The sequence below is a fragment of the Pinus tabuliformis genome, chromosome X (assembly GCF_031772625.1).
Source record: "Pinus tabuliformis cultivar Carrire ecotype Pingquan chromosome X, CPIR1, whole genome shotgun sequence".
In the NCBI taxonomy this organism is placed as follows: domain Eukaryota; kingdom Viridiplantae; phylum Streptophyta; class Pinopsida; order Pinales; family Pinaceae; genus Pinus; species Pinus tabuliformis.
Genome location: NC_142308.1, coordinates 38268816 through 38288403, shown reverse-complemented (window position 1 = coordinate 38288403; position 19588 = coordinate 38268816). Strand labels below are relative to the sequence as shown.

General features: G+C 36.3%; 1 protein-coding gene across 1 annotated transcript; it reads left to right on the top strand.

The window, feature by feature from the left end:
* The first annotated feature begins 9505 nt into the window (after positions 1–9505).
* On the top strand, positions 9506–12081 carry LOC149138228 (uncharacterized). The gene has a single exon (XM_089449032.1). The coding sequence runs from the start codon at positions 9604–9606 to the stop codon at positions 10999–11001; it is 1398 nt and encodes a 465-aa protein (XP_089305158.1). The 5' UTR covers positions 9506–9603; the 3' UTR covers positions 11002–12081.
* The last annotated feature ends 7507 nt before the right edge of the window (positions 12082–19588 follow it).

The window sequence follows — 19588 nt, the reverse complement described above, 5'->3', positions numbered from 1 at the left end:
AACTCATCCCGGCATTGGGTGAACTTCGTGAGATACTTGGGTATGTTGTCTCCTTTCTCACACTTAATGTTTCCGAGTTTATCCTTGAGCGCCAACTTCCTCTGGTCGCTCTTGATTTGGAATAATTTTGTCAACTCTTTCCACATCAAGTATGGAGAAGCCTTTCCATGCAAGCTGGATACAATGTGATCCTTCACGCCCTCCAACAGAATCCTTCGACACTTTGCTGTCTTCTTTTGCCAAGCCTCAACGTGAGCAGCATCAGTAGGCTTTGGGACCTCAGCATCTATGAACTCCTTCAACCCATTGTCATCTAACACCGCCTCCATCCTGTCTTTCCATGCAATATAATTCGAGCTGCCTTCAAGGGCATACTCCAATCACAATCCGTTGAAAGACATTTCAACTTTGACACCAAGAAAACACTGCTGCAAATTCGAATTCCACCAGCTCAAAACTCAACCGCTTCTGATCTAAAATTCGTGAGAACAAAGTATTTCTTGTACATATATTGATTGTATGGGCATTCACCGGATAACTCACCTTCCAAAAGAAAGATGAATCCAGAGGCTACCTGGCCCGATTACAGACTCTGCCTGAAGAAATAAAATGTAATCACTTTCTGAATAATAGATCTGATGATCAACTTTGCTCCGATACCATGTAGAAATTTTGAATAATATAACACTTATTCACAGAGATTATCCTGATTATACACTATTTGCGGAATGCATGCATAATACATAACCTCCTCTACGTTGATCATCAATTTGCGGAATTAAAAACAATGAAACATCAATCACACATATCAACATAGTATGTACTGGGGAAAGCATACAGTTGAAAACCCCGAACTATCTGTATATTATAATGATAGAGAACATGTAACAATACATAGTACAATACTCCTCACAAGTACTCAGTACTATCTCCACCTGTTACACACAAACTAGCTCGGATCTAAATCAAGTCACAGGTTGAAATCTCCTCCACTGTTTGCCTGCCTCTACTGCGTAATCCAATTTGAGAATTGATCTGATCCAAGTTCAAATTCCCTTGGTTTGTACTGCGCAATCCTCATTGGCAATCTCAATCAATGATTGTGCAAATCTCATGCACAACTATAGTCACAACTGATAGTAGTCTCCACCTCTAACACCTGTCTCCACTGAACTGTCCATGTACTGAGTTAACTGATGTATTCTTTAGTTGATTTATGAGTTAATAATTAGTGAATTAATTAATAATTAATTCACATCACTCATCACTAGTGTATTTGGCAGTTAGACTAAATACAACTAGTTCAACTAAGTCAAACTGAACACAACTCCATCAACTCCTCAATCAACTCCACCAAACTCAATCACTTGAGTTCTAACTGAAGTCCATCATGCAATAGCTCAACTAACCCATAGGAAAAGCGTATTTCCTTCTGGCAGTTGCATGTGCCACATCCGTAGCTCGAACTGAAGTGCTGCAAGAGGATAAGATAATGTTTATAGTCCAAATATTATTAAGAGCTAATAATATTCGACTGTTCTATTTTTACACTGGCAGTCTAAAAATAGACTCCGCCCATATGTCTAAAAATAGAGGTCCATCTATTTTTACCAACATGACCAATCATCCACAAATAGCATCCTGCAACTCATAGACCATGATCCATATGTCTAAAAATAGACATAGTCTAAAAATAGACTTTACGCCAAAAATAGCCTGCGGGCCCACTTAGTGAAGGCGACTCCTTTCCACTAAGCTCCATCATCTTGTTGCATTTTCAACACCATATACCATTGGAAAGGTCTCAAAATAACATTTTCAACCATATATCCTATGCTCCCAATTGAGTTAGTTTTTTAGAGTAAAAAGGAATTCAAAAATAGGGTGTCCACATAAAAAACTGGGCATCCAAACAATATTTCCAACAACCTTCATCTTGCAATCTTTATCTTAGAAATATGTAGTATCCTCCTATTCTTGACATCAATGAAAATAACATTTCCAACAAACAAGTGAAGTGCATACTCTGTTGAAGTGTGTTTCCAACTTGTAGCACCTGTCCAAACAACCATATAATTCTTGTTGGGCATTTTCCTTTACCCACAGGCCATATACAAACCATACATATCATTCCTTTTCTTATTCGGTGAATTTGTAAGCCCTTGGTTGTATTTTCCTCTACTTGTGTGAATTTTCAAACCGTTAGGTGTTTTATCATCTGCTTGGTTGTACATACTCTCGGGAATTTTTCTCCCTTGTTGAGAGTGTAAATTTGTCCCTAGGTGTTTTTCTACACCGTTGGATGTCCTAAATATCTCAATGGCAAGTCTTCTACATTGTTGAGGGTCTAGATCCAACCACTAAAAAATTTCTTTACCACTAATCAATTTAATTCATCCCTTCACATTTTTCTTGATTGTTAGTCAATTATTTTCAATTTGTAATCTATGAATCTATTTTTGCATTCATACCAACTCCTTTCCTTCACAAACAATCCATAAATCTATTTTTGCATTCATAGCAACTCCTTTCCTTCACAAACAATCCATAAATCTATTTTTGCATACAACCAAATGGTGATTACATATGTTAGGTCCCTATACTACTAGTGTAACCCCTTATTGTTATTAGTGCAACCCCCTTATTGTATTATTGTGCCCATATAGTCCCCATGTTGTTATTATTGTGCCCCATAGAAGCCCACTATTGTTATTTGTGTGCCCCATATAAGCCCACTATTGTTATTGTCATGCCCCTACAATATTATTGTTATGTAGGCTCTGATTGTATTGGGACCCCTTAGACTCCTATATATAGAAAGGAGGCCTTATCATTTGTATCATCCAAGAATTGTTCATTTGTGTAATGTAAAGGAGGTTTCCCCCTCAAAGAGGCTGATTTTTAAGTCATTTATCTATCTTTTCTATCTTTTTATGAGTTGGTTTCATAACATTTGGTACCAGAGCTTTGGATTCTAGGGTTTCGCTTTCTCCAAACAGGTCATTGTGGAATTTTCGCCATAACTTTGTCTCTACGATGTTTCAGAAGCTAAAAAAAACCCATTTTAGCCGAAATATTTCTGAACCTTGGGTCCAAATTTCATATCTTGTCTCACTATATTGTCGAAGATATGATCTGAGGAAGTTAGGGTTTTTGCAAGCTCCAGAATTCCATCTCAAATAGGTCATCGTGGCATTTTCGCTATAATTTTTTGCTACGATGGTTCAAACTCTGAAAATAAAACCCATTTGAGCCAAAATCTTGGTGAAGCTCGGGCCCAAATTGCAGATCTTGTTTCGCTATATTTTTAGAGATACAGTCCAAGACATTTAGGGTTTATGTAAGCTCCTGAATTACATCCAAAATAGGTGACCTTGGGAAAATCGTCATAACTTTCTCTCTCAGGATCAGATTGAAATTTCGTAAGAAGTTACAGAAAGAGGATAGACTGTAATTTTCGGTGGTCTGAAGGGTGAAACAGTGACACACGACACTTCGTACAAGTTCGCTCTACTAAAAAAGTATATAATCAAGTCATCTTGGGAGATTGGGCATATCTCTTTCTTGGAGAATCCAATTTCGACCCAACTGGTGGAATTGGAAAGAGGATGCAGAGGGATATCACAGTTCACAATTTCAAACCTTGGAGATCTGAAATTATAGAGATACAACAGATTCAAGATCGCACTACTAAAAGCAAGAAAAAGAATGACTTGAATAAAGAAAATAGAAACACCTAGTAAGAAAAATTGGATGGATGATTTGAAGAATGCGATCGAAGCTAAGATAAATAGTTTTATGTGTGTCATGGAAGCTAATATCTATGGTAGGGAAGCATATTTAAAGAAATACATGGAAGATTTGAAGAAAGACATGGAAGGTTTGAAGGAAGGTGGGACAAAGCTGCTACAAGAAAGGTCTCCTAATGACAAAAAGGTAGTAGAGGAAACTCATGATGAGAAAAAAATAAATGTTAATCATGATTTCATAGAATCTAAAATTGGATTTAAGACCCACCATATTCCAAATATCAATATGAGGAAGTTTGATGGCAAGGATCCCATAACATGGATACTATAGATGGAGAAATATTTTGATCTACATGATGTGCAACTGTTACAAAAGGTACGTATTGCATCTTTATATTTAGAACCGAATCATTTTTTATGGTATAAAGGGCTTTGTTCTCGTAAACCACTTGTCACCTGGTCAATTTTCACGGAGGAAATGATAGCACATTATGAGGATACAAAGAGCAACAACTTCTTTAGCCAATTGATAAATCTCAAACAAAAGGGTTCAATGGAAGAGCACATTGAGGACATCCAAAAATTGAATATAAGGGTAAATGATATTCCAGAGAAGCAGAGGATTGATGTCTTCATAGGGACTTTAAAGGATAACATCCAACATGAGGTTCGCCTTTGGGAACCTGATTCATTGGAGAAGGCATTCAGGTTGGCAAGAAAAATGGAAAGAAAAATTATGGCAATAAGGAAGCCTACCACTCACAACTATAGAGATGGAAGTGTTTATGTCCCTAGCCTTCCACAACCTACAAGGTTGACACCACAAAAATTGGAAGAAAAAATAGCAAAAGGGCTTTGTTACAGTTGTGATAGAAAATACACTAAAGGTCATAAATGTGCTGAGAAGAAATTATTTTACATAGATTGTGAAGAGGAGGAAGAAAAACAACAAGAAACGTCAAAAGAAGAGGATATACACCAGGAACAAACCCTAGAGAAAGAAGAAATGAATCCGACCATATCTTGTAATGCATTGGCCAGAATTACCACTCCTCAAACTATCAAGATAGAAGGACATATCAAGAAGAAAAAGGTAATAGTGTTGATTGATTTGGGTAGTACCCATAATTTTATTCATTGTAAGATAGCCAAGGAATTGAATTGCTTCATATATCCAGCAACACAGTGTCAATTGATGGTTGCAAGTGGAGGAACCATAAATTGCTCTGGAAAGTGCCATAATATCAAGCTATCCATGGGATAATATCTATTGAATAGGTTAATGCTTTCCATTCCAATGGGTGGTGCTGATGTTGTACTAGGAGTCCAATGGCTACAATCCTTGGGTACAATAGATTTTAATTTTCAAGAACTTTTCATGAATTTTTTTTCGGAAGGAAAGGAAGTTGAATTAAGGGGTATCGCAGGGAAACCGGGAAAGATAATCAACTCTAACAGAATGACAAAGCTTCTGAAGAAAGAACAACGAGACGTAATTGCACAATTATGTTCGATAAAGGTTCCCACATCGAAATCATCTATTTCTCCAGATCTCCAAAAAGTTTTGGACAATCATTCCAAGGTATTTGAGACTCCCAAAGGCCTCCCACCTATTCGTGATCATGATCATGCTATTCATTTGATTCCAGGAAGTGTTACCCCAAACATCAGGCTTTACATATATCCATATGCCCAAAAGAGTGAAATTGAATGTATGGTTGTAGAAATGCTAGAGGTTGGTATAATTCAACCTAGTCAAAGTTATTTCTCTGCTCCAGTGGTATTGGTACACAAGAAGGATGGATCATGGCGCATGTGTCCGAATTATAGGGAGTTCAACAAGCTTACTATTAAAGATAAATTTCCCATTCCTGTCATTGATGAATTATTGGATGAATTACATGGATCAATTTACTTCACCAAGTTAGACATCCATTCAGGATATCATCAAATCAGAAAGAAAACTGAAGACATTCCAAAAACAACATTTAGAACTCATGAGGGTCATTATGAATTTTTGGTCATGCCTTTTGACCTTACCAATGCACCTTCTACATTTCAAGGTTTGATGAATTCCATTTTCAAACCCGTCCTTAGAAAATTTGAGTTAGCATTTTTTGATGATATATTAATCTACAACAAGTCTTGGAAGGATCATGTTCAACATGTTGACAGGGTGCTCAAATTATTGGAGGAGAAAAAATTATATGCAAAAAACTTTGAATGTTTCTTTGGAGTACAAGAGGTGGAATGGGTCATATTGTATCTCATGAAGGTGTTAAGGTAGACCCTAGCAAAATTAAATCCATTAAGAAATGGAAAATTCCCACATCCATAAAGCATTTGAGAGGATTTCTCAGGTTGACAGGGTATTATCACGAGTTTGTTAAGAATTATGGGAGAATAGCAGCACATCTAACAACATTACTAAAGAAAGATGGATTTTCTTGGACTCCAAAAGCAACGAAGGCCTTTGAACATCTTAAAGAGGCAATGTGTCAAGCACCGGTCTTAGCTACGCTAGAATTCACAAAAACCTTTATTGTGGAATGTGATGCCTGAGGAAATGGAATTGGTGTTGTTTTAATGCAAGAAGAAATACCCATTGCTTTTGAAAGTCGTCCAATCAAAGGAAAGTATTTACACAAAACTATTTATGAGAAGGAAATGTTCGCAATACTACATGCACTTAAGAAATGTAGACCTTACCTAATGGGTTTTTGAGGCGCCCAATTATAAGAATCAATATCATCAAACACCATAACTCTAGGTTGCCAAAAATAGGAGTACAAGATTGGGAGAAACATTTTTTACTTCAATTTGAATGAACTAAACAACAAAACCAAAGAAGATAAAATGTGATTCAAGAACACAAACCACAACATAACAATAAAAGCCAAGGTACGCCTAATAGAGATAGCTAAATCCTTAAATACAATCCATACATGTCTAGTCTATGCATTAAGACATGCACTGGATAATATATACAATTGTTGCCACAATACAATTATCTACCAAGAAAGGTTGAAAGTTATTCTCGCTCTTGGAAAACTCCACCCCAATTTCACCGTACACATACATGTTAAGAAAATGTGTAAGACTAAAGTCATGTAGAGATCCAATACATGGCCATGCCCTTGCTCTATGATTGAAGGAACTTCTGAATGGGAAAATTCATTGTATAAGCAAATAATTAAGGAAGCATTTAAGTGGCAAACCTCTTAGCTAAAGTAGAAATATCATTAGATTGTCCAAAGATCTTTAATATGGATGGTGTATCATTAGATTGTCCAAAGATCTTTAATATGGGTGGTGCAAAAATACAAACAAGACTTAAGATTAATGTTGTAACATTGATTATAATCCATGACCTTTTCATATACACCCCATCACATGTCTCTACCTCATGTTGAAGCATTGTCTACAAAGTGTTTCCAATGCACTACCCATGCCAAATTGCACTTATGGCAATTAAATTCAATATCTAAAAAAAATCACTATGGCAACAAAACTATTTATAAAAATGTTTTTGGTAGGTTTTATGTTCACTAAACATGGCTTTAAAGGCTAGCCTTGCTATCATTGAGTTATAAATAACCACAGTTGCTAGCTCTATGGTGCCCACATGCCAATCCAAGGTTTGGGTTATGGTTCCCAATGAATATTGACATATATCGGTGAAAATAACAAGACTTCCAATATGCCACAGTTTCTTGGATTTCATCCAACTCTCTCTATCTTAAAATGATCCCATTTCATTCACATGCAAAATAACTTAGAATAACAATGAACATGAATCTCAAAAGCAAATTTTAAATTAGATGATGGCTTGCAATGAATATTGTCATATACTAGTAGTGAAAATGACAAAAGCTCCAATACACTGCAACTTCTTGGATTTGATCAAACTCTCTCTAGATCACAACAATCCCATTACATTCACATGTAAAATAGTTAGGAATAAAAATAAACATAGAATTTATGAATCTCAAAAGCAAATATGAAATTGGGAGATGGTTCCTAGTAAATATTGACATATAACAATGAAAATGGTAGGACCTCTAATACACCATAACTTCTTGGACTCGATCCAACTCTCTCTAATTAATGCTTCGGGATTTGAATGTGGAAGTTAACCTCCCACATGACCAAAGATTGCAAAGGAAAATGGTTAAGCAAATATCACTCAAAGCAACACTGCAAAGAAGTGATTGTAATGAATCTACATGTCACAAACTCCATAAGGTAAAAGATGTTCAAACCATTTCCTTAGAAAACTTGCACCTCCCACCTTGACTTTATGTAATCTTGTTAGTAGTTGGGCTTCTTTAATGCAATCCTAACATCAACTTTCAATGAGTGTATGCCATGCATAAGCAACATACCTCAACCTACCTCCACCCTATTGCTCTAGAATTCAATGTTGAAATCAAACCTCAACAACAATCAAAACGAGAACAATTCTATTTTTCACATAAAAACAAACAATATAAAAATCAACACCTAAACCAAACCATGAGCTTGGGCAAAAATTAAATCTATTATATAGTGACTTTTTTTTTTGTTGGTTGAACCACGTGGGTTTGAGCTTGAAATTTTATAGAACATCACACTTCATTATCAAGATGATCGTGAATTAAGCTACTCCCATGGGCTATTATATAGTGACATTAATAGACATAAGAAAAATTAATATATAAAATAAATGTTAAACATCTACTAATATATACCTATCAAATTAATTAGACCATCTTATTTATATAGAAAAAAAATGATGTAAATCATATTTAAAATAATTGTTATTTTCACACTGGTTATATTCTCCAAGCTTATATGTTGAATTTGAATTTTTAACTAGTATATATACTAATTTTACTTTAATATTAAATAAAAACTTATTTTAACACATTGGACCATATCAACAATTTTTTTTATTGTCACTAACATTAAGAATATATCTAACTTTGCAAAATAAATACACCAATAACTTATGATTTAGTAAGAGTCAAGATTGTGGTATATGTGGGGTGTCTATTTGATCAAATTTTCTCACTTCTGCTATAATTTAACTATGCACAACTTAAATATACCAACTTATAGTTTTAGAAATAGTCCAGAAGATTATGTGTGTGAGATGCCTACTCTTTAAACCTTATCACAAAAAGACATTCTTAATATCCCTTGTTATGGAAAGTAAAGAAAGTGAAAACAAATTTTGCAACTAACACCATCCTCATCCTCATGGGATGACCAAGTGGTTGGTATGATTTGAGAGTGAAAACAAATTTTGCAACTAACACCATCCTCATCCTCATGGGATGACCAAGTGGTTGGTATGATTGGATTTTTTTAGTGGTTGGTTACAAGTCCCAACGGATTACAAATAACACAATACCAATACAACATTTTTGAGTCGCGTTTCCAACCAGGAAGCGGTTAACCCAAAACCACATCAAAGAAATGAGTTGTATTTAGTGTGAGTTTTTGGACTTTACGGTGCCTAAATTTGGTGGAAAACTTTGAGGTTAAATCTTGATGTGTTATATTTAAACTAGTTTTTTTGACTGTATATATGGATTCAGCACCCTGGAAAACCTCCAGGGCACTTTGATTGCACACGATTACCCATCAAGCTTGTGATTTCAATAAATCCTGCGGGATTTTATAGAAATTTGACCGGGAAAACCCACCATAAAAACTTCCAAAAAATCGCACTAAAGACAACTCGCCAACTCGCCAAAGAAACTCATTTTTAATAAAACTAAAGAGCTCTGCGATGGTTTCAACAAAAGGGTCAACCCATATGGTATAAACGAAGTATGATGCGGTCGACTGGTTCCTGCATCGCGGTACTATGAAGAAGTTGAATGCCTACAAACTGTGGAAGAGGATAAAATATGAGAAAAACCCATTTCGGGCGCTCCAAATATTCAATGGTGCTTCTTCAGCCGACAAGCCATTCCGCCATAATCACCTCACTTACGATATCATCACCCACAAGCTTGGAAGCGCAAAGATGTTCGCAGAAATGGAGACGATCTTAGACCAATTGAAAGCAGAGAAAGGTTTTAAATGCAAGGAAGGGCTGCTGGGCAATGTCATCAAATTGTATGGGCGGGCTAGGAAGGCAGAAGCAGCCATGAAAACCTTCCAGAGGATGCCACTATTTGGGTACGAGAAACCCTCCACCAGGTCTTTCAATACTCTTCTCAATGCATTGCTCAGTGCTAAACGTTTTGATATACTTCAATCTTTGTATGATACATTACCCGTTTCGCCGGACTCTTGCACTTATAATATCCTCATCAAGGCGGCTTGCATTGATAATCGTTTAGAGGATGCATGGGATATGTTTGATGGAATGAGAGACCCTACTGTTGTAACCTATGGCACTCTCATATCAGCGCTATGTTCGAATATGAATATCAATCAGGCATTTAGGCTTATGAAAGAAATGACCCAAAGGCGATTACATCCCAATGAATTCATATATACTTCATTGATAGGAGGGCTATGCAATGTAGGGCTTGTGGACGAGGCCCTAAAGATAAAGATGGACATGTTGGGTAAGGGGTTAAATCCTGATACCGTCACTTACTCTACTCTTATTAATGGCCTCTGCAAAGTGGGTCGTTCAGCGGAGGTGTGGAAGTTGTTGCACGAGATGAGTGGCAACAGCTGTCCGTTGGATACTGCAACCTACAATGTTCTTATAACAGATCTTTGCAAACGGGCTGATTTTCAAGGTGCCCATGATTTGTTGGAGGCAATGAGGGGAAGCTCTTGCAAGCCAGATGTCATTAGCTACAATATATTGATAAGTGGCCTCTGCAGAGAAGGCCGGCTGGAGGAGGCTACCGATCTTTTCGAGGATATGCCGAGAAGAAGTTGCTTGCCAGATGTGGTCACTTTTAGGATTCTGTTTGATGGGCTCTGTGAGGTCGGGAGGTTTGTGGAGGCTACGATGATTATTGATGAAATGGTGTTCAAAGGGTTCGGACCTCATAGCTCAAGTGCGACCAAACTGATTTCTGGTCTTTGTGAGGAAGGTAAATTGGATTTGGTTTTCAAGGTCTTAAAGAACATGGAAAAGAAGTGCCTTATTGAGCTTTCAACTTGGGATGTATTGATCCCTCATGTTTGTCATAAAAGTGAGCAGGAAAAGGCCTCTGAACTCATATATCAAATTATTCAGCTACCCTGGAAAGAAATATCAGCAACTGCAGGCACACGAGTTTCTGTCTACCAGTGACATTTGCCGAAGGCACTATTGCTTATATTGTGTGAGAGTGATACAACTGAACGAGGTTTGATATTATGACAGCTGATTGGAGAATGACACTCATAACCCACCGGGCCAGATTTTTCATTTTGAATTGGCGAAGCTAAGGGCTTAATTGTAACTCCATGCTTATTAGGCACACGTCCTCACTAGGGCTTGGGAAGTCTGCACCGGTTGTGACCAAGCCTACTTCAGTTGAAGGTAATTACGCAAAGCTGACTCTGTTATTATTTTGCCTACAAAAAGCAGGACATCTTGACTGTAACGGACATTTGGAAAACAAGGTTCCTACGTGCGGAAAGCATGAGGTTGAAGTGCAAATGTTCTCCGTAACCAACACTATGATGCCAGGGCAATGCATAGTGGCTTGAGAATTCTGGCTAAACATTATTGACAAAATGCTTTTCAAGGAGAAAAGGTTGGGAAGAAAAGATGCACATGATTGAAAAGTGAGTGCTGTGTTGCAATAAAAACTATTATTCTATGCTCAAAGGGGACATCTGCATCTTGGCACACAGTTTTCCCGAAGACATCCAATGGACCTTTGCATTCATTCTTAGTATGGGGACTATTTTAATTTAGCCATCAATATTGGAGATGTTATGGGATTTGCCAAATAGTAAAAGTGAGGAGAAGGATGTAAGCTAGGTTTGCACCATGCAGATGACGATAAGTCCTTTCCATGGATTATGGTTAATACTGGAAGCAAAGCCAGAAGGTGGATTCTGTGGACAAGGAATGTTTTATGATGAAAAACGTGTTTATCCCATAAACGAGAACTTTCAATGGTCAAGCAGCGGTGGAAATACTAAACAACTACGAGGCAATAAACTAAGGAATATATGCTTCGTCAAAAATGGACTAGTGCTTTTGGCATATTGTTAGGAGATGTTTTCTGTAGTACATTAATGGAGTTTAAGAGTGACAACTGTGTCAGTCATAAACTTGGAGAGCATTCCCATGCCAGTGTATGGATCTGAAACCAACTAAGCCAGCAGATCTTGACCATATAGAGAAAACTTATACAAGAGTGACACAAGTTGACCATAAGGCATAGACTCTAGCATCTTGGGTTACATTGTTGCTTTATCATTTGCGGTTGCATCTCAGCTTCTTTTTGCATAGGATATAAACCTATCTCAAATAATAAGAGTAGTGGAATCGAACTTGAAACTGTATCATGCAGAAGTTGGTTCTACCCATTGGATTCATTCTTAATTGGAACGGATTTGCTGAACTGGGATTTTGATAATTTAGTGCAAATTATCATTATGTAAACTTTGGACTCTGTTTGCTCTCTAGAGTCTATTCTATTAATGTGACAAAGAACTTGGAAAAGCCTACCATGGTCAATGAGGCTCCCCTCTATTACACTGCAGTACTAAGTGGATATTACTATTGAGTTTTAATGATCCTGTATTCTGTTCCATCATACAATCTCATTATTTTATGTTATTCTGAGGCATTTATGATTGCTTTATGGCAGCCACTGCTGCTGTTTCACAAAGTTGATCTTCTCAGTGCAAAAAAGGTGGTCTACATGCCTATTGATGGAATTGAGCATTGTATGTTGGGGAAATTGAGAAGAACAAGCAATGGATAAATATCTGCAAATGCTAATTCCTTGTTGCTGTCTTTTGATGCTTAACCTGAAGATATCAGGGTTGCAACTTCATGTTCCCAAAGAAGAGATATTGCAAGCAGAGAGGGTAAAATTTGATTGAAATATCAGAAAACGCAATGGAAAAATGAGTTTTCTATATGTTATTTTAGCCAGTCAAAGTGGTGATGATATTTCGAGCTTTCATCCCTTAATTAGGTATTTCCGACAATACTTTTGGGTTATCCAAAGTTAATTTAACCTGCTTTAATGTTAAATTTTCCAATTTATGGAAATGAAGGCTGTTTGAAATCTTTACATGTTTTTCTCTTTCAATAACTTGTCCTGGATAATACTCGAAAGCAGTTTGCATATTGTGTGATTTCTGTGTCTTTCGTGAGTATTAATCAGATTGCTAGCTCTTTCTGCAAAACATTGTGATAACTCTTCTTTCCAAATAAATTGTTTCAAGGTTCAGTAACAGAGAAATTCATGGACCCTGGACATTTAGAATCATGTGAAGCGTGATATAAAGTAGTACATTGTCAGAATATAGTGTTATAATAATTTGTCACGGTCACGGTCACTGCGAAATCTAGCAGCCTAATGTAAAACCTCACTAGGTACTTTATGTTTAATCTAGCAGCCTAGTGTAAAGTCTCACTAGGTACTCTATGTTTAGGGCAACAATAAGATCAGCCACCACTGACACCTTAGTGGTTGTTCTCCTGTTGTTTTGTGGAAGGATGTTATCCCCACAAGGGAGACTTCCCCCATAGGCCTCAAAGATTAAGTAATCCATAGGCCTCAAAGATTAAGTAATCCAAAAAAATTCGTGCAAATACCCTCCTAGGAACCTATTTAATTTATACCCTAGAGTGATGTTCAATAAAGAAGGGTTCATAGTGGAAAAGAGGTACAAGTTCAAAGAACCTATGGCTAAGCCTAAAGGGCTAAGATAAGTCTTGAAGATGCTCAAATAGATTCCAAACACATGCCACCATTTAATTGGTTGTTAAATTAGGATTTTAGATGAAGACAATTTCACATCATGAAAATTTATGACAACAATGTGAAAACAACCCATTAAATATGACATTCAATAAACTTTCATAGGCTATTTTAAAGAGTAAACAAGGGATGAGGTTTTAACAACTTTCAATGGCTGAAAATGCACAAAACAATTAGCAAAACCTAAACGTCAACCCTAAACTTGTGGCTAAAAAATGCACACAAATGATATTTTTTCCTTTGCCATATGTAAACCCTAACCCTAGGACAACTCTTCCATGGTAAGGAAGAGTTGGAACAGTTTTTCCTTCATCTTAACAATCAATCTAGTTCCAGAAAGTTCACCATGGAATTTGAAAGTTATGGTAGTCTTCCCTTCCTTGACGTCCTCCTCTCAAGGAATGATGATGACTCTTTTTCTCATCAGGGATTTCGTAAGAAAACTCATACGGAACAATATCTTCATGCTAATTCTCTTGGTGTTCTCAACACCTTAGCGACTAGAGCTTTAAGAGTTTCTGATGACAACCATCTCAATGAAGAGAAAGCACATCTCCTAAGTGTTTTTTTTAATAATGGGTATAGTAAACACCAATGTACTAAGGCTTTCCTTAGAGCTCAGAAAGATAGGGCTAAGAAAGATACCAAGGATCGATTTTTTGGTGTTCATCTTCCTTTTATCCAAGGGACCACTGACAAGATTCTGAAGATCCTAAGGAAGTATAAGGTGGCTTCAACTTCTAGGCCTTTAAATACCATCTGGAGCTCCCTTAGATCTGTAAAAGACCCAGTGGACCCCAAGAATATGAAGGGTGTTTACGTTATCTCATGCTCTTGTGGGACTCCCTGCATTGGTGAGATTGGTCGCTCGATTAATCAAAGGATTCGTGAACATGTCGCTGACATCAAGCATGGCAGTGCCCTCTTCTCTGCTTTGGCAGAGCATGCAAATAAATCTAAGCATCACATCTGCAATGAGGAGGTCCAAGTCGTTGGTAAGGTTAGTCATTTCCATCATCGTAAATTAAGGGAGGCCCTAGAAATCAAAAAAAGGCTCAATAATTTGAATGATCGCTGGATTATTAGTAGAAGTTGGGTCCCTGTATTGTCCTCCTAGTTTTTTAGGTCTCTTTCTTTTTGGGTTTATTTTGTTTGTTTATTTATCTGTGTAGGTATTGGTGTCCTTTTTATAGTATTTGTTGTTGGTTTATTCTTCATTAGAGTTTATATTCTTGATCCTTCGTGTTTTCTTAAGTATTTTATTCGTTCTTAACTCCTTTTAGTATTTTCGTTATTTGTTTAATGGGCCTTAACCTTGTATTTTATTGTTGAATTTTTTTATATATAGATGTCTATATATATTTATTTATTTACTATATATATTTATTTACTTGTGTATATTTTTGTTTTATTTTATTTATTTTCCATTAATTATTTTTATTTGTTATATGATCTTATCTCGATTAGGGTCTTGACTCTTTTTTATAATTTTTGACTTCTCTCCTTGTTTGGAGTTTGACTTGATTTTTTTCTTGTTAGTTAGTTATACTTTTTTATTATTTCCCACTAATAGAATTTTTTAATAATATTTGATTTTAATAAATTAATTTAAACATTATTTTTCAAAAACTAGTCGGTTAGTATAACGTTACTTAATAATATTTGTTTTTAATAAATTAATATCATAATTTAAATATTATTGACTTTGATTGATTGATTTATTTATTCTTGTTATATTTTTCGATTATTTCCCATTAATAAAAAAAATTAATAATATTTGATTTTAATAAATTAATTTAAATATTATTTTAAAAAACTAGTCATTTAATATAGCCATTACTTAATAATATTTGTTAATATCATAATTTAAATATTATTTTTCAAAAAAAGCCGTTGTTTGAAATTTTGGTCTCTACATTGCTCTCTATTTAAGCCGTTGTCATTGTTGTAGCTCTGATACCAATTGTTGTAGCTCTGATACCAATGTTGTAGATCTAACCCAGAAATATTATAGATCTGATATAAAAGTATAAGACAATACAAAGAAACCCAGAAATAATATGAAATGATTCACTTTATTGATATCAAGACCCTTGAGGTAAGGCAACACCATACATTCACTCCTTAAGGAAGGAGAACACTCCACAAGCCATATGCATGTTCATACAATAATACTTCACTTCATCTTCATATGTGGAGTCTCTAGCCTTTATATAGGCCTCATACATACAATACCATGCATTATTACCATGGTTTCCTCATACCATCAACTAATACCATGGGCCCATTACATTATTATTAACTACTTGTGGTCCCTTACATGACATGGGTTAACCACCTTATTTATTACTATGGCCCATCCCATTATTACATTATTACCTTGGGTACCTCCCTTGGTACCCCATATTATCCCCCCTAGGTACATAACAGCCATGGTTTGCCTCTTCATCTGGTCCTAATGATAAACCACATTGGTTGGTTCGAAATGCATCAGCCAAAAAAATTCGTTATGTGATTTCTATCGAAAGAATTTTCGTAATTCATTATGGATCACTGATCCCTGAATTTGGAAAATAAAATTAGCTATTAAGTGTCGATTTTGCTAAACCCTAACCCTAATTTGACATGCAAAAGAGAGAAAGATAAAATTTTAAGGGATTGACACACAAAGGCTAATGCCTTATGCACCTTGGGTATATTGAGTCTAGAAGGGCGAGGTCAATAGTGAAGGAACTTGGTTGGAGTGACATAGAGAGAGTATACTATCAATCATTTCAATGAGATTTAAGATCAAGGAATGCAACTCTAGTTTTCTTGATGGATGCAATGTGATAAATTTTACAAAAGAGATTTTAGAGCCACAAAATAATCAACGTAATGTGAAAACTTCATAAAAACCCTAATTCTACAACTCTACAAAATGGAAAAAGATATTCACAATAAAACCACACAATTCATCATAACATCACTTCATCAATCAAAGAAAATCATTCCAAGCCAATTTTATTCTCTCCAAGACAAGTCACTATCATTTAGTGTCCATTGCATCCAAGAAGACAAGACTGCTAGTGTGCACTTGTAGCACACCCAACCCCCTAATATCCCATTAGGGTTGTGGGGCATAAATACACCCAACTTTCAAGGTTTATTTTAAAGATGGGGTTATCAAAATTTTCTCTTCCTTCGTCATGCCAAAACATGTTTTTGGATACCGCCATCGTCTTTTGCTCATCAAGAACCTTTCAACTATATAGATTTAATCTCATTCTAAGCTCTAGGCACAAAGCTATGCCCATTTGAAAAATTCACCCTTTGAGGCCACATCAACACCATACAAGCCACGCGTTGACCGTTGGCCACACTTCCCCATACACGCTCTCTGATAGCTTGTCATACTGGCGCCTCGCCATGTTGACGTTTTGCATAAAAAGTGGCTTGTCCAAATCCCCGAAGGTTTTGCTATATTGATACGTCGATATAACCTTGGTTGAAATCCTTCGCTGTGTCGATATGGTTAAAGCATTCGATAGGTTGTTATAGTATTAAATCCTTCGATATTGATGAATTCTCTATACCTACAAATCTTTGTAATTTACCGATAGGCTGGTGGTCAACTCAACATGCCACCTCATATATCTGTCATCCAATCACAACCTAACATGTGGTGAAAGTTGACATGTCCCCTACCATGTGGCATTGCTAACATGTGTAACGTGTCACTCATTTTTGCCTAGATAGCAAACCAAAAACACCAAATATGGGTGACATGTGTCCTCCCCTACCGTTGCCACATCATCAACTTTGATGTCATCATGACATTATTCTTCGCAAATTCTCAATACTCCAATACTCTGGTGTTGTTGGTGTTGTTTGTTAACGTGTCTGGAAACAATGTTATTGCCGTAAAGTGTCGACCCATCAACTGGAGTTGTGTGATATCAAGGGTTTCCATATAATGTGTATTTTCTAACTCTTTGGTAGCCCAATATTCAATAAGCCCTCTTTTGACTCGCTCTTGGTCATGGTGCCCTTCGGCCATGTGACTTGTGGCTAAGGTCCAGAGTCCAAAGTTCAAATTTCTAAGGAAACTCAGGAATTCTACCTAGTTTCACTTCCGATAATGCAGAGGTATTCAACAACTTTTGAATAAAACAATCCATTTCCTTTAACTAGGTAGCTTCAAGCCTCCTTATCTCTAGCGCTTATACCACAGAGAGGCCCAGTCATTGGGTTATCCCCAGAAACATACAGAACCTTAGGCTCCTACAAACATACTAGCTTCACTTCACCATTATGGTATACAATAATTCATCATGACCGCATTCATAATGGTAAGTAAACGCAACCATTACAACCAAGGTTAATTTCCCCATTCATGAACATACAACACACAATGATCTCAAGTAAAAGGCTTCCATTTCATACAACATTCATATATTTTATAAAAGGAATGCACTTCAACATTCAAACAACACATGTTAGTTATTCAACTCACTAATCATACTCATTCTACAAAGCAATACAACACCTTTCAACCTAACATTGCATACATACACAATAAATCCAGAATAGTATTTAAATACATTTACATTTCATTTACAGTGAAGGAATGTTGAGAAACCAAGTGCTATGTAGTTTAATGCTTGATTCCTTTTTCTCGATAATTGCTTGTGAATATCAGTTATCTTCTTATTACTTTTATGTTCTCTTCATCAAGCAATTATACAAATGTTCAAAGCATAAAAATCAAAGAAAAAAATAACACTAGAAATTAGGCTCCAAGCCAGGGCAAAACCCCACAAGGGGAAAACCCACCGATCCTTCTCTTATAGAAGTAGATCAAATGAGATATCCAAGATCAAACTGCCACAAATATTCCAAGTCAACCCTCCTCCAAGTCTCCTCCAACAAGTCAAAGTCAATGAAAGTCAATGTTGGTCAAACTTCCTTAAATATGGGCCAAAAAAAATAAATTTGAGTCTGCAGTAGAGGTTGAATTTCGGCCCTATAATTAATTTAGAAATGTCATAGAAATCTCACACGTGTGAGCAGAAATAAGGCAGAAAACTCGATCTTTCTCTCTCCTTTGACTTTGGTTCTCTTTCTTCTTGACTAGGGGCATAAATATATGGATGATGATGTGATGAATGGATGGTTCTCCAAGAGGTCAAGTTAAGTCTTATATATAGTTGTCCAGGAGGGTCGAATAGGTGCCAAATAGGTTGACTTGTCCATGGAAGGCCGACTTGGTCTTTGTATTGACTTTTGACTAAAAAAAATCAAATTATTTCTTACAAAAGTACAAATGGGACTTGACTCAAATACATTTTCTTTTGACTCATAATAAATTATTTTTCCCTTTTGACTCTATAAGCATGAAGAACATGCTTTGACCAATAATAAAATATAATAATGGATAAAATAATAAGTACATCAATGATATGTTTTCATTACATTATGAAGACCAATACTAGTTACAATTTCAACACTCCCTCTTAACTAGGAACGCATCATAATGACTCAACCGGATAGTCTCAATTTGAAATATTCATATAAGAAAGGATTCAGATTGATAAGCATCAATGATGATAGCATCATCATAACCAACATTGTCAAACTACCAAGGCCTTGACAAGTTTGCTCTATCACTCCACTAGATCAGAACACAACACTAGGAGGCATTCAATAGGACATCATACCACCTCTCTGAGGCACATACCCCACCTGGGTGTTCACCAAGTTATGTCTTCATTGTTGGACATTGGGTTCAACGCTCCCCGTGTGTTTTGTGACATAGAGTAAGTTATTATTCGCCTCTTGTGGATCCTAACTCTGGCGATTGTAGCAGAGACTAATACCTGCGGGTTTTGGTCCAACAACAATCATGATTCCAACAAGCAGTATCAGAGTGACAAGTCTCGAGTTCAAAACTCACCCAACTTGCAC